At 39.0% G+C, this 15689-nt stretch overlaps 1 protein-coding gene across 2 annotated transcripts in view; it reads right to left on the reverse strand.

The window, feature by feature from the left end:
* Positions 1 to 15689, reverse strand: part of Nkain3 (sodium/potassium transporting ATPase interacting 3) — a 606811-nt gene that overhangs the window by 4151 nt on the left and 586971 nt on the right. The window contains exon 6 of one of the 2 annotated variants that reach the window (XM_051160821.1): positions 12634 to 12704. The exons of the other annotated variant lie outside the window; for it this stretch is intronic. Coding sequence (XP_051016778.1) covers positions 12634 to 12704 — 71 coding nt within the window. The remainder of the gene's footprint in view (positions 1 to 12633; positions 12705 to 15689) is intronic. 2 annotated transcript variants of the gene reach the window in all.

Raw genomic sequence — 15689 nt, forward strand, 5'->3', positions numbered from 1 at the left:
CCCATTGTGTAATTATACCACATTTTCCTTATCCATTCTTCTGTGGAAGGACATGTAGGTTGCTTCTGATTTCTGGGTATTATGAAATTGGTACACTGCTCTAAGTAATGAACATGGTTGAGTAAGTGTCATTGTGGTAGGATGGAGCGTCCTTTGGGTATATGCCCAAGACTGATATTTCTGGATCTTGAGGTAGATCTTGCTGAGGAATTGCCACACTGATTTCTATAGTACTGTACAAGTTTGCACTCCTACCACCAAGGGTAGAGTTTTCCTCTTACTCCATATATTTGACGGAATGAGTTGTCACTTGTTTTATTGAGCTTAGTCATCCTGACAGGTATAATATGGAATCTCAAAGTAGTTTTGATTTGCATTTCCTGAATGGCTAAGGAGGTTGAATATTTCTTTAAGTGTTTCTTGGGCAGTTGAGTTTTCTCTAGAGAGAATTCTCTGTTTAGATCTGTACCCCACATTTTAGCTGGGTTGTTTTCTTGATTTCCAGTTCTTTGAATTCTTTATATATTTTGGATAATTGTCCTCTATTGCATATGGGGTTGGAAAATCTTTTCCCATTCTGTAGGATGCTGCTTTTTCTGAATGACACAGTCTTTTCCCATGCATAAGCTTTTCAGATTCATAAGCTCCCATTTATTAATTGTTGATCTTAGTACCTGAGCTAATGGTGTTCTGTTCAGAAAGTTTTCTTTGACAATTAATCTAAGGCTATTCCCTACTTTGTCTTGTATCTGGTTTTGTTTTGATGTTTTTGATCGATGTAGAGTTGAGCTTTCTTCAGGTGATAAGAATACGTCTATTTGGAATCTCTTATATGCAGCCACTCGGTTTGACCAGAACAATGTTAAAGATGCTGTCCTTTTTTTTCAGTGTGTATTTCTTGCCTCTATAAAAAATATCAGGTATCCATAGGTGTGTGGTGTTAGTATACTACCCCCAGTCTGTCTAGCAACCTATGACATCATTATGTGCCTGCCACTAGATGGGCTAGCTGCCCAGGATATAAAAAGAGAAAATACCCCCCCCCCTCTTTCTCTCTGTCATCCTGGGTTCTACCCCTTTCTTCTCTCCTCATGATTCTACATTAAATCTTATACCAAATATGTTTTGTGTCTCATATTTTATATTTAACATGTGGAATTATGTCTGAGTCTTCAATTCAGTTTCATTGATTGATGTGTCTGATTTTTGTTCCATTATCTTGTAGCTTTTAATAATATAGCTTTATAATACAACTTAAAAACAAATGGTCATACTTCTAACAGTTCTTTTATTATTCAAGATTGTTTTGAGCTCTCGTGTGTGTGTGTGTGTGTGTGTGTGTGTGTGTTTTCATATGAAGCTGAAACTGTCCTTTCAAGATCTATAAAGAGTTATGTTGGACTTTATGAGGATTGCACTGAATCTGTAGGTTGCTGTTGCTAAAATGGTAATTTTATTACTATGTTAATAATAACAATCCATAAGCATTCAGAATCTTTCAATTTCCTGATATCCTCCTCAATTTCTTTCTCCAATGATTTGAAGTTTTTGATCATACAAGTCTTTCTCTTCCTTGGTTAGGGATACCCCAAGATATTTGATATTATTTGAGGCCATTGTGAAAGGTGTTGTTTCACTGACTTATTTCCAAAACTGTTTATTGTTTGTATATAGGAGGGCTACTGATTTTGTGAGTTAATTTTGTATCCAGACATTTATCTTAAAGAGTTCATCAGCTGTAGGAGTTCCCTTATGGAACTTCCTTATGTACACTATCATATCATCTGCAAATAGCAATACTTTGACTTCTTTATTTCCAGTGAGCAATTTAAACAGTCCTATAGTCATCAATGAAATAGAATCAGACATTAAAGGCATACCAATAAAAAAATCCCAGGGCTAGATGATTTTACAGTAGCATTTTACCAGTCTTTTAAAGAAGATCTATCTGCCTCTGGATTTGAGTGCTGGGATTAAAGGTGTATGCCACCATGCCCAGCTGTGTATTAGTTTTCATTCAATTCAAGAAAGTCTTGATTTCGTTCTTCATTTTTATCTTGACCCATTTTTCATTCAGTACAGATTTGTTCAGTTTCCATGATTTTGAAGTTTTCTGTTGTTATTAGGCTCCACCATTAATCCATGGTGCTTAGATAGTATCCAAGATGTTATTTCTAATTTTCTTGTATTCGTGAGATTTGCATTGTGCCAATTTTGGATAAAGCGCTGTGAGGTGTTGAGAAGAAGATATTTTGTTTTGGTTTTGGGTGAAATGTTCTGTTAATATGTGTTAGGTCCATTTGCTTTATAACACCAGTTAGCTCCAGTATTAAGTTTTAGTTTAGCTTTTGTCTTGATGATCTGTCTACTGGTAAAGATGGGGAACTGCATATTGGCACAGGAGACAACTTCCTGAACAGAACACCAACGGCCCAGGCCTTAATGTCAACCATTAATAAATGGGACCTCATGAGGCTGAGAAGCTTCTGTAAGGCAGGAGACACTGTCAAGAGAACAAAGCGACAGCCTACAGACTGGGAAAAAATCTTCACCAACCCTACATCTGACAAAGGTCTAATATCCAAAATATATAAAGAACTCAAGAAATTAAACACCACCAAACCGAATAACCCAATTGAGAAATGGGGCTTGGAACTAAACAGAGAATTCTCAACAGAGGAGTATCAAATGGCTGAGAAACACTTAAAGAAATGCTCAACCTCCTTAGTCATCAGGGAAATGCAAATCAAAACAACTCTGAGATTCCATCTTACACCCATCAGAATGGCTAAGATCAAAAATTCAAGTGACACCACATGCTGGCGAGGATGTGGGGAGAGAGGAACACTCCTTCATTGCTGGTGGGAATGCAAACTAGTACAGCCACTTTGGAAATCTATCTGGTGCTATCTCAGAAAAATGGGAATAGGGCTTCCTCAAGACCCAGCTATTCCACTCCTTGGAATATACCCAGAAGATGCTCCAGCACACAACAAGAAAATTTGCTCAACCATGTTCATAGCAGCCTTATTCATAATAGCCAGAACATGGAAACAGCCTAAGTGTCCCTCAGTAGAAGAGTGGATAAAGAAACTGTGGTACATATACACTATGGAATACTACTCAGCTATTAAAAACAAGGAATTCCCGAAATTTGTGGATAAATGGATTGAGCTAGAAATGATCATAATGAGTGAGTTAACCCAGAAGCAGAAAGAATCAAATGGTATATACTCACTTATATCTGCATACTAGCCCAAGGGGCATGTCCCACAAAAGCCTTCACTTACCAGGAAACTGGGACAGAGGGGAAGGCATCCTATTGGGACTCTAAATGAGAGACGCATGGGAGAACAGCAAAATAAAAGGATCCAGAGGGTCCTAGAAATCTACAAGTAGAACAATATGATAGGCAGATTTGGGCCCAGGGGTCCCGCTCAAACTAAGGCACCAGCCAAGGACAATACAGGAGGTAAACTTTAAACCCCTTCCCAGATCTAGCCAATGGTCAGAATATTCTCCACAGTTGAGTGGAGAGTGTGATACGACTTTCTCACATACTCTGGTGCCTCACATTTGACCATGTCCCCTGGAGGGGGAGACCTGGTGGCACTCAGAGGAAGGACAGCAAGTAGCCAAGAAGAGACTTGATACCCTATGAGAATATATAGGGGGACGTAATCCCCCTCAGGAACAGTCATAGGGGAGGGGAATAATGGGAAAATGGGGGGGGGGAGGAATGGGAGGATACAAGGGATGGGATAAACATTGAGATGGAACAAGAATAAATTAATAAAAAATAAATAAATAAAAAAAAAAAAAAAAAAAAAGATGGGGAACTGAAGTCTTCTACCATTAGTGTGTGAAGTTTAATATGAGATTTAAGCTGTAGTATAGTTTCTTTTAGGAACTTGAATGCCCTTGTGTTTGGTACATAAATGCTAATAACTGAAATATCTTGTTGGAATTTTCTTTTGATAAGTATGTAGTGTACTTTTACTATTCCTTATGATTAGTTTTGATTTGAAGTCTATTTTGTCAGCTATTAAAATGGCTATACCAAGTGGATTGGACCTAGGCCCCTATACAGATGAAGCCAATGGGCAGCTCAGTTTTCATGTAGGTCTTCTAGTAAGGGGAGCAGGGGCTGTCTCTGTTGCATGCTTTTCAATCACTTCCCACTGGGGCTGCCTTGCCAGGCCACAGGGGAAGAAGATATGCTCAGTCCTGGTGGTATGTGATGTGCTCAGATGAATCAATAGGAGAAGGCTTTCCTTTTCAGAGGAGTAGGGGAAGGGAGATGGGAGAAAGAGGAAGCAAGGGTGGGACTGAGAGGCAAAGAGGAAGGGGGCTACAGTCAGCTTGTAAAGTGAGTAAATGAATGAATGGATAAATAAATAAAATGGCCATACCATCTTGTTTCTTTTTTGCTAACACATTTTTTTGTGTTTTGTTTTATTAATTTTTATTAATTAAACCTTTTTTTTTTTTTTTTTTTTTTTTTTTTTTACCATCTTGTTTCTTAGGTCACTTTGTTTAGACTTTTTCCATACCTTTAGGCTGAGGTGATATCTCTCTTTGATGGTAAGTTATGCTTTGGGTATGCAATCAAAGATAGATTCTGCCTTGGAAAACATTATGTTATTCTGTGTTTTTTTTTATTGGAGGATTATGATCCTTGATGTGAGAGATATCTATGACGAATGCTTGTTCATCCACGTGATTTTTTTTTGGTGGTGGTAGTAATGTTGGTGATGGTGATGGTGATGGTGTGTGTGTGTGTGTGTGTGTGTGTGTGTGTGTGTGTGTGTGTATACCCAAGAAATTCCCTTCTTTAATTTTGTTAGTCTGGGATTGCGTATTCCCTGTGTTTCCTTAGATGTACTGAACCTCTTAATGTCAGCGTCTACCTTCTAGTATCTTCTGTAGGGTTAGTTTTGTAGACAGATTTTGCTTATTATTACTTTTTTAACCATGGATGTTTTATTTTACACATATGTGGTGATTGAAAGTTTTTCTGGGTATAGTAGTCTGGGATTGCATCCATGGTCTCTTAGAGTATGCAGCACATCTCTTCAGGCACCTCTGGTGCTTAGAGTCTCCATTGAGAAGTCAGGCATAATTTTAATAGGTTTGCCTATATATGTTACTTGTTCTTTTTCCATTGACACTTTTGATATTCTTTCTTTTTTTTCCTGTACATTTAGTATGTTGATTGTTACGTGTTGAGAGGACTTCCTTTTTTGGTCCATTCCATTTGGTATTCTGTATGCTTCTTGTACTTTGCTACTCATTTCTTTCTTTAGGTCAGGGAAATTTTCTTTAATAATTTTGTTAAAAATATTTTCCATGACATTTGTGTTGTTTTTCTGCTTAGTTAGTCCCCTGGGAATGGAGTCAAAGAGTAAGGAAAAGCCATTGCAGAAGGTTTGCCAAACAGCTGGGAATGAGACTGGGGGATTGGACGTAGAGGAATGGAGGGAGAAGTGAAGATCTGCACTTAGCCTGCCTTCTTTCCTAGTCAGAGTGGTCTGTGTACTCCCAAGGAGTGTTTGCTGGAGTGAGGGGCTGGGTCAAACTAATAAGTTGCGGGGAGGAATTCTGGGGGGGACACTCTGTGTGATCCACTGGAGATGCATTCAGGAGTGGGAAGGGAGGCTGCAGCAGGTGTTCTGGTGCAGTGCTGAGGCGACTGGGGGGTTGAGAACAGAGGGAGAGAAGTGAGTATCTTCAGTCAGCCCACCTGCTTCCTTGCTTCCCTACCCAAGTGGCCTGTGGGTTTCCAGGCAGTTCCTGCTGGAATTGTGTGGTGGGACAAAGCAATGAGTTGAGGGGCAGAGGCTAGGAGGAAAGATCTGTGAGATCTTCAAAATGAGGTGGAAGGGAGTCTGCAGCAGATGTTGTGTTACAGAACTGGGAATGAGACGTGGGATTTGATTTGATGGAGCAGAAGGAGAAGGAAAGGTCTGGTGTTAGCCAACCTGGTTTCCTGGCTGGAGTAGTGACAGCTGTTTTTTAAAAAATAAGAATGTGAAAATCCATTATTCCACCTTCTTACCCGCTTCTCCCAACCCAGGCACACCTGTGACTGTGTCGTACTAGCTAGAGCTCAATCAAGACACTAAATACAAAGTGATTTTGAGTGGAGACAACTTGCAATGCTACCACTACTGATGGAAAAGTGATGTTCTTAAGGCAGAGCAAATAGACACCTGCACCTTGGCATCTGTCCCCAGACATCAGAGAAGAGTTTTCTGTGGGCCTGGACTCTTGGAGGAAAAGATAATCAGGCAACAAAGATACCTACCTAGAGCATGCTGAAGTAGTGTTTTGAAATAGGGATTAGGTGCCTCTGCCTTTTAGCACTCAAAGGCAGTTGTGGACACTTAATCAGTAGTGGTCACATGACACGTAGCAATTTTTGTGAAGAAAAATTAGTCTCCAGCAAAGGAAGGCAATCAGACAAGTCAAGAGACTACAGAAAAGCCAGGTTCTTATTTGGAAATCTTAGAAAATTAATTTAAGTGACAGGCAAGTTTGGAATAAAGAGCCTCATCAAACCTTCCTAAGTTGTAGCCACGGGTGTCTTCCTCTTGGATACTTCCAACAGAATCAGATTGCCCTCCGCTTCTGGTGTACAGCACAGTTCTGGAATGCAGCTGCTATCTTTCTTTGATAAACTGCCTTGCTCTAATTACTTTTATGTGAAGAATTACTGCTACATGGAACTTAATTTTCCTGCTATCCAGATGCTGCCTTTTGAATGAAAATACACGAGTCACGATTTTGACAAACTTTAATTTAGTCGCTCATTATGTTTTTCTCTGAAATTGCATTTCACTGTCATAGACGGTTTTATGTCCTACTATTTTTCTTCTCAAAGGTAAATTTGCTTTTACTGTCCCATTTCCCTTGCTGTCATTATTGTCTCCAATGTGTAAATGCTTATTCAACACCCACCTGGCCTCTAGAACCCTTGGCTTAGTCCTCTTAGGCAAGAGCTGTTATTGCTCTTTGCCTTTAGCAGAGGTAGAATCCTTTGTGATTAGCAGCCACAGAGGTTCCGGTAAAGTCCCTACTGGGAGGAAATGTGAGGTTACTCCCACTGTGTCAGCTATGGCAAGAGAATGTACTCAGGCATAAGCAAATTCTGACCTTTGTTCCACATTTGCAAGCTATATTCAGAAGACAGCCGCTCAAAGTATTTCATGTATATATATATATATGTAAGATGCATGTAGGAATAGGTGTGTGTGTGTGTGTGTATGCTCATGTACATGTGTACATTTGTTTCAGGGCATCACTGGTCCACATTGAATGTCTTTGTCATTCACCTACCATTTATTTATTTATGATCTATCTAATTATTTACTCACTTACTTGTTTATTTATTTAATAGTTTCAATCTGTAGGCATGGCTGGACTTTGAATTCACAGACATTTCACTTATGCCTCTTACTCCTTAGTGCTGGGATTAAAGGTGTGTGCCACTGAACATGGTCTCCATCTTGTTTTGGAGGACAATGTCCATCATTGAACCCCAACCACTAATTTACTGAGCTCTTCTAGCCATCAATCCCTAGCCCTATGTCCACCTTCTCAGCACTAGGATTAGTGATAAGCTATGCTTTCATGGCTAGCATTTTAAATAAATGCTAGGTGTCAAGCTCAGATATGCATACGTGTGTGGCATGCTCATTATTGATTAAGCCATTTCTCCAAGCCCTACTGAAAGCATTATGATATCTGTAGGCATAAAGGGCTGTGAAGATAGTGGTATGACAGTGGCTGCTTTTGCTTGGTGTCTTCACTAAGAACTGCCAGGGTGCCTGCTCCACCTTAGCACCTTCTTCCTTACAGATTTTCTCATTTTTACGGAAGCACAACATCAGATATAGGATCAAAGAGTCATGAGTTTGGACCTTGCTTTCTAGAATCCAGCTTCTTACATTGTGGATTACATCCATTGTGAAGTTATATCACTGGATTTGGGGGTCATAAGTGATTCGGTAACAGTAAACGCATTCTGAATGTGCAATGATCAAAACTTAATTCAACATCAAACATGCAATGAATATGGAGCTTTTATGGAAGCACTCATCTGAGCTGTATTACTGTGGTCTACTTCTGAACACATAATAAGCACACTTTGCATTGTACAAGCAAACACACTACATAATGACGACAACCACTGCCTAAAACATGCAGCTCTGATCCCAGATGATTGCACAACATGAGTTACTGTGTTTCTACTCTACAAGTCTTCTGTGGCCACAGAAGCACATGATCCAACTACAGAACACAGAGACTTAGTATTTTCCTACTGCCACTCTTCAGCATGTGAGTGCCAAATTAGCATATGTTTGATAGTGCTGTATTCGACTGTTTAGATTTAAAACTTGCTAAACTCTGAAAATAGTGATGATGCTCTATATCCTGTGCTCCCACATATTCAGCCAAAATTTAGTTATTAACGCAAAAATAGACATGTCCATCTCATTGCTATACACAGTTTCATCTTTAATGGTAAAATGACATATGCCAAATAATTGTTTTACAATTTATTATCAGTTAGCAAATGTTTAATTGTATACCCATCTATAAACTGTGTTGTCATATAAAATTTTCTTGAGTGAAAAAGTTGGGAGTCAAGAATGTATAGTATAGGTCTAGATAGATATTTTTTAATAAAATAAAAACTTTTTTATTGAAAAATAAAATCATTCTTATTACATCTCAATTGCTATCCCATCCTGTGCATCCTCTCATTCCTCCCTCCCTCTCACTTTCACCCCATTCCCCTTCCATAGGACTGTGACTGAGGGGGACCTCCTCCCCTTGAATATGATGCTAGGGTATCAAGTTTCTTCTTGGTAGTCTGCTATCCTTCCTCCGAGTGCCATCGGGCCTCCCCATCAAGGGGACATGGCCAAATAAGGGGCACCAGAGTTCGTGTGAAAGTCAGTCCCCATTCTCCACTTAACTGTGGAGAATGTTCTGTCCCTTGGCTAGGTCTGGGAAGGGGTTTGATGATGACTGCACAAATTGTCCTTGGTTGGTGCCATAGATCGAGCAGAACCCCTGGGCTCAGATCTGCCCATCATAGTGTTCTTCTTGTAGGTTTCTAGGACCCTCTGGATCCATCTATTTCCCTATCTCCTATATTTCTCTCACCTTAGGATGTCCTCACCACTATCCCATTTTCCTGATAAGTGAAGACTTTCATGAGACATGCTCCTTGGCCTAGTGTCCAGATATAAGTGAGTATATACTATTTGGGTCTTTCTGTTCTGGGTTAGCTCACTCATTATGATCATTTCTAGTTCAATCCTTTTGTCCACAAATATTGGGAATTCCTTGTTTTTAATAGCTGAGTAGTATTCCATAGTGTAAATGCCCCAGTTTCTTTATCCATTCTTCTACTGAGGGACACTTAGGCTGTTTCCATGTTCTGGCTATTATGAATAAGGCCACTATGAATATGGTTGAGCATATGTAATCCCTGCTCTAGAAGTTTATGGACTTCTGAGCTTCCATATGAGGGGCATTCTCCATCTTCCTCCTCCTCCTCCTCTCTTCCTCCTCCTCCTATTCCACTCTATCCTCTTCTTCATATAGGTTCATGACAAAATTCAAAGGAAGGTATAGAGATCTTCCATATTCATACATAGCCTTGCCACTGTCAACTGCCATGGTCTTCTCAGTGTCATTTCCCAGTGAAACTTTTCTGTACTAAGGGAAACACAGCCATTTTAATTTGGGCAAAACATTATCTTGGGGATATAATTTTCTGTTTGGTTTCTTTCTATGTAGGTCACTCCCCCTGGGTGAGCAGCTTTAGAGGCCAATACTGAATTGCTATTTATCTTTTTATCCCCAGATCCCAGGCAGTGAGTGGTTCACACCATTGCAGTCAATCAATTAATGAGTATAAATAGAATTAAAATGATGTAATTGATCAATGGGGCTTGATATCATTACTGTAGAAAGAAAGAACAAAAAGCCAGCCTCTTTTGTGAACTACACCATCCCTACCACAACTGCACTCTGCTATATATATAGTCACCCAATTTGACCACTAATACATTGACACTCTTACATGGGTATGGGGTCTTCCTGTACAGTTGAACAGTGCCACCTATGAATGGCTGTCCACCTTTTTTCAACTCTTTTTCAACAGGAAAACACCTGTTCATGTATATATGTCTGGGAATATGGTGAGGAGTCTTTTGACTTTCTCAGTAAAGGCACTTCCTCATGAAATCTGGCTTTATACTCCATGTAAATTGAAGAGACTTAATGAAAGTTTAAAATCAGCTGAGCGTTCAGTGTCCTCTTTATCAATTTAGTACAGAAAGCTAGAGTTTTCTCCAAGCTGGTGTGTGTGTGTGGTGTGTGTGTGTGTGTGTGTGTGTGTGTGTGTGTGTGTGTGTGTGTGTGAATGTGTGTGTGTGTGTGTGAATGTGTGTGTGTGTGAATGTGTGTATACATGCACATGTGTGCATGTGTAGTTAATATGATTATCAGTGAGCTGAGCTGGATGCATTGTAATCTAGTATAAAAGGCCTTAGTAAAGAAACCAAGCATCTGAATGATGCTCATTGGATCAATTCTGAAATATTTGCATACTGGGGAGTAACAGATAGTGACTTTTAAAATTCTCCTATGCACAATAATTTCAATGCTTAGTTTGATCTGTCAAATTTCCACCCTCTTCATAGTTGAAAGGCACTCCATATTCATATGACATGATAATGGGTCAAAGCAGAGTCATGTCCTGTAGCTTTTTGCAGCCTGTGGTTTATGCTAATGCCCCACCGAACTGGTGCAGGTTCAGCAGTGAACAGGGACAGTGAGAAAACCCTTTGGGGACATAGAGGATTTGATCAAAGCCTGGTAGGTGATCTTAAGAGGATGTTTTATGTGGTCTTGATTCCCAGAGATGAAGGGACTTCAGGGAACATAAAAGGAAGTCACTTGCCCTAGGACATAGTCACACACACCTTGAGAGATGCACAAGTACTTAATAATCTATTCTTTAAAGTCCCTTGAGGAAGGAGATTCCTATTATCAACATTAATCAATTACAGTTCTTAATAACCTTCCTAATATACTCTCTTACACAGCAGTGCTTTTCACACTGCAATTTCTCTGTAGAGTTATTTTTTTTTTCCATGGTAAGATTAAAGAGTACATTAGTCACCCTCTTATCTAACAAATATATGAAGGCTTTTCCAGCCTTCATCAGGCTTTGTCTTTGTTCTCTTTCGTTTCCAGTGCACTTAACATTCTGGTAATTGTCATAACTCCTGCCAAGCTCCTCAACCCACAAATACCAACTTTTGGGGCATCTCATTTGTGATTATTCAAAATCAAATGTAGTGCTACATAGAGCAGATGTTTTCCACTTGCATTTACCACAGAAGTCCAAAACTTATTTAAACACCTAGCATGCGTTTGGTGTGTGAGTTCTGTTAATTCCAATTCTCCTTTGCAGAGTTCTCAGGACCTCAGTCCTCAGAAGTTCTAGGAAAGTACAGCAGATCTGAATGGGGACCAAAGTGCCAATAAGACAGCCATGAAGCCTTTGCTATGTGGTTGTGTACTGGCAACAGCTTCACTGGATAGTGCCTGTTACTATAGAATTATGTAAGGTTGTGCACAACATACAGGAAGTCCATCTGAACATGTCTATTAAGTCAGGCTAAGTAACTCTGCATTAACCACAGATGAGGCCAGATGTTCAACTTACTAATTATGAGGTATTGAGAAAGCGCCCTAATTCTTAGCTGAGCTTCAGTTTCCTTATTCATAAAATAAGAATAGTGATTAATATATATTAATATACCTTTTCACTACAATTAGATGAGACAGTGCAGGCAACATAGCTAGCATATGACAGCTGTTACTTTCTATTCTTGTTTATTTTCTACTTTGAATTTCACAACAGTGGAGTTATGGAGCCTTTTTTGTTATATTCTATGATTTTTATCAATCTAGTGACCAAGATTCCTTCCGGAATCTGAAATTGGAACAGTTCTATAGGGGTCACTTTGTTGTTGACTTTTTCCATGTCCTTGGGGAATATAGAAAACTTATTCCTGAGGTTTTAAAAATAAATAACGTTGATTGTAAATAAAAATTAGAAGCAACTGCTTCTATGAACTGTGCTTTTGAAGATTATCTCTTCCTCGACAACCATCCACCCTTCTCTCACAAAGCCACATGACAGATGATGTAAGTCTCAGACAAGTTGAGCAAGGTACCTGTATTCTGTAAGTCTAGACTCTAATCCACGTTCTCCACCTCCTTTTTACTCGGCAGTGATGCCTAGAGACTCCTTCAGTCTCCACTTCTGTAGAATAAATAAACATGTTTTCCCAAATGCAATAAATCAACTGCTAATGAGAAAAATTAGACAAGAACATCACTTTAGAAGTACATGCCACATCACCTACATGAAGTCCCTTCTGGAATGAATAATAACGACATTGGGTTACATGTGAAAGGTTGTTTTAATGTGAGTGAAAATTAAAGCAATGATGTGTAGCAGGTCCAAAGTACTTCAGAGTTGGTTAGTTTAGGCCAGGTTAGATGGATTAATATTTTGCACATGTTCACACCTCTACTTACAGGTTTAACAGGCTTTAACTCAACATGATCCTGGTAGTGGGAGTGCGCGTCTAGTCCACCTATGAAATCAACTGAAACACAGCAGCCCAAGTTGGATCAGTGCGTAAATGAAAATGCACACAACACTAAATTTTAAAGTAGTCTACATATGCATTAGGCTATAAAAACCTGTTTCCTGCAAAGTGGGAGAAGTGAATATTTAGTATTTAAGGGCTCCTAAAAATATTATAGGGGAATTTTAAGCAGACAGATAACCTGAACTTTTAGGGCCTGAAAAGTCACAGTTGTTATTGATTTCAGTTAAAAAAACAAAACAAAACAATGTGACCATTTGAGATACTATGAAGTTTGAAATAATGTGTCTCCTTAAATCTCAAAATACATTTCTCTTTTGGTTGCTAAGATCCATGTTTTACCTTTTTAAGACTATTTACTGCTAATTAAAAACACTTTTGGGAAGTCACACAGTTTTCTCCATGCCTCTATCCTCACGTTATTCCTAAGAAACAATCATTTGCCTTACAATCTTTGCTACCATGTTCTGGACACCTAGGGATCTGCCTGCAGTCTCCAGAGGAATGGTAATTTTTATAATCATGCTTATACTTTCCTTCTGCCTTACAATACATTCCTCTCAAATCTTTAATTTGTTTCATTTATTCTATTTATTTTATTTTATTATTTATTTATTTTTTTACTGAAAGTATTACTTTAAACCAGTGCTTCTCAACCCGTAGGCCCCAACCATACATGGGTCAAGTAACCCTTTCACAGGGATCTCTTAAGACCATAAAAAAATTGATATTTACATTATGATTCAGAAAAGTAGCAAAATTACAGTTATGAAGTAGCAACAAAAAGAATTTCTATGCTTAGGGGTTACCAGAACATGAGGAACTGTATTAAAGGAAGGGTCAGAACAACTGAACTAAGGTTTGCTTGTATAACAGTAGTTTATTACAGGTGTATAGGCACACAGAACACTGGACTCTAAACACCTGTGAAACGGTTATTACACTCTCATAGGGGGTGCGACCTCTGGACTTAGAACTGCTTGTTTAAAGTAATACTTTCAGGAACTATGGCTGAGAGACAGATGAGTGAACCTAGAGGTTTTACTGAATCCTTGACTAGCTATAGTCACTCTGTCAACTGCTGACTTACTTCCCCCTTGCACTTCCTTTGAGTAGCTGAGGCATGTACCTCTTTGGATTTTCCAAATTTCTTTGAACCAAAAATGTAGAATATATGTAAAAAGAATTGGGCAGATAGGAACAAGTTTCTTTTCTTATTATCAAGATAGCACATTAAGTATATTTCTCATTTTATAAAATATGGCAATTTGTATTTTAATTCAATTTTCATGTATGAGTTTCTCCCATTGTTTTTATTGGGGTCACAGGAAAGGGGTCCTCTTCCATGTATGGGAGCATTCACAGGTTCTTTTGCCAGTCCAGGCTTGGCTTTAGGGTCCTTAGGCTGGGCACATTGGGCACATTTCTCTTATTGAACAGGTAGATACTGGGTAGTTGTAGGATGTGGCTTGCTTACTCATCACAGAATGCTTGGTGTAGAGGCCAAGTGATGGCATGACTAAAGTGAGGGCATGACTAAAGTGAGGGCATGATCAGCACCAACTCCTTTCCTTAGGCATTCTTGAGGAAACTGGAGAATCTCCTAGTCATCTTAGTCTCTGCAGCATCATCTCTGAGTTTCAATAAAAGACCTGCTTGGTTTTAACTAGGCATATTTAAGAATTTGATAAGTTCTCTTTGTTTTTATTTCTTAAAATCTATTTATAAATTATAACTTACTTACAATGCCCAGAACATTTTAGTATAAAAGAAGAGATTTTTTTGTTTCTACTGTTAGAATTAAACAGATTGTGAACATTTCAGTTTATTTTATTCAAATTTCTTTTGATTTTAAGAACCACAAGTTACAAACACAGGTAAAACTCTTGCATCCATCCTCATGACTTGATTTTACTTATTATGCAGGCCTTGTCTTATACTCCAACTTTGCAAGTGCCTAGCCTTGGATCTATGGTACATCATTTAACCTCTTTGTGCAGGATGAACATAAGCAGCTGCCTTGTGGAGTTGTGCATTAACAAGTGATGGGACACCCTATAGGACTGATTTAAAATATTTGCTCATGATTGACAGCTGGAGCCCAGAACAACAGGAAAGGATCATTGCTGCTCCCCTCTGTCATAGCCAGGGTCTCTTTGCAGGGAGCTAGGGGACCAACTTCTGAGGTGGCTTATTCACCTGGCTGAGAAGTTGTTGCTTTGCTTGGCTTAGCTGAAGCTAGGAAGTCCGTTGCTTCCAACAGTAGCCTCTCCTTGGCTTCCCTAAAGCATGGTAGTTCATTCCAAGGGTTAGCAGCCAGAGATAAAGAGCCCAGCAGAATCTGTATGATCTCCTGTGATACAGCCTGAAATGTCACACATGTCAAATTAAACTCCAGTCAGTCAGCCTAACTAGGCTTGAGGGAAGGGAGCAGAAACTCTAGGTCTGGACAGTGCTGTCAGACAAGAAATTTTATACCTCGATTTGTAGTTTAGCCTTGAATTGTGATGTGTCCTAGTGCTGAAGTACAGACATTTCTAGAAATTATTAGAGCTGTCCTTTGTGTCACAGTTTTAAGTATATTTACCAGTACTTAATCTGAATGTAAACATTTCATCTCAGATTGAGCCACACTGCTTGTTGTCTTGTCACTGAACTAACGGACAGTTTGTTTAGCTCAGAGAAAAGATAAAATTCAGGAAGAGGAGGGCCAGTTGCTAGATTCATTATTATTATTCCTTTTGTTTTGTGACTCCAAAGATGGAACTCAGAACCTCTTGCATGCTAGAAAAGTGTTCTGTCACTATGCTATATCCCAGACCCCGAATATTTATTCTGACCTTATCTTCTTATTCCTCGATGGCATGGCAATTTGCTTGTTTTATGAGTTGATTTCTATATAAGGAATTTGGATATCCATTCAGTTCATTCAAAGAGAATTGCGGCACTCTACTTGAACAGAGGCCTTTAGGAGAGACCAGT

Source organism: Acomys russatus, chromosome 2 (genome assembly GCF_903995435.1).
Source record: "Acomys russatus chromosome 2, mAcoRus1.1, whole genome shotgun sequence".
Taxonomy (NCBI): Eukaryota; Metazoa; Chordata; class Mammalia; order Rodentia; family Muridae; genus Acomys; species Acomys russatus.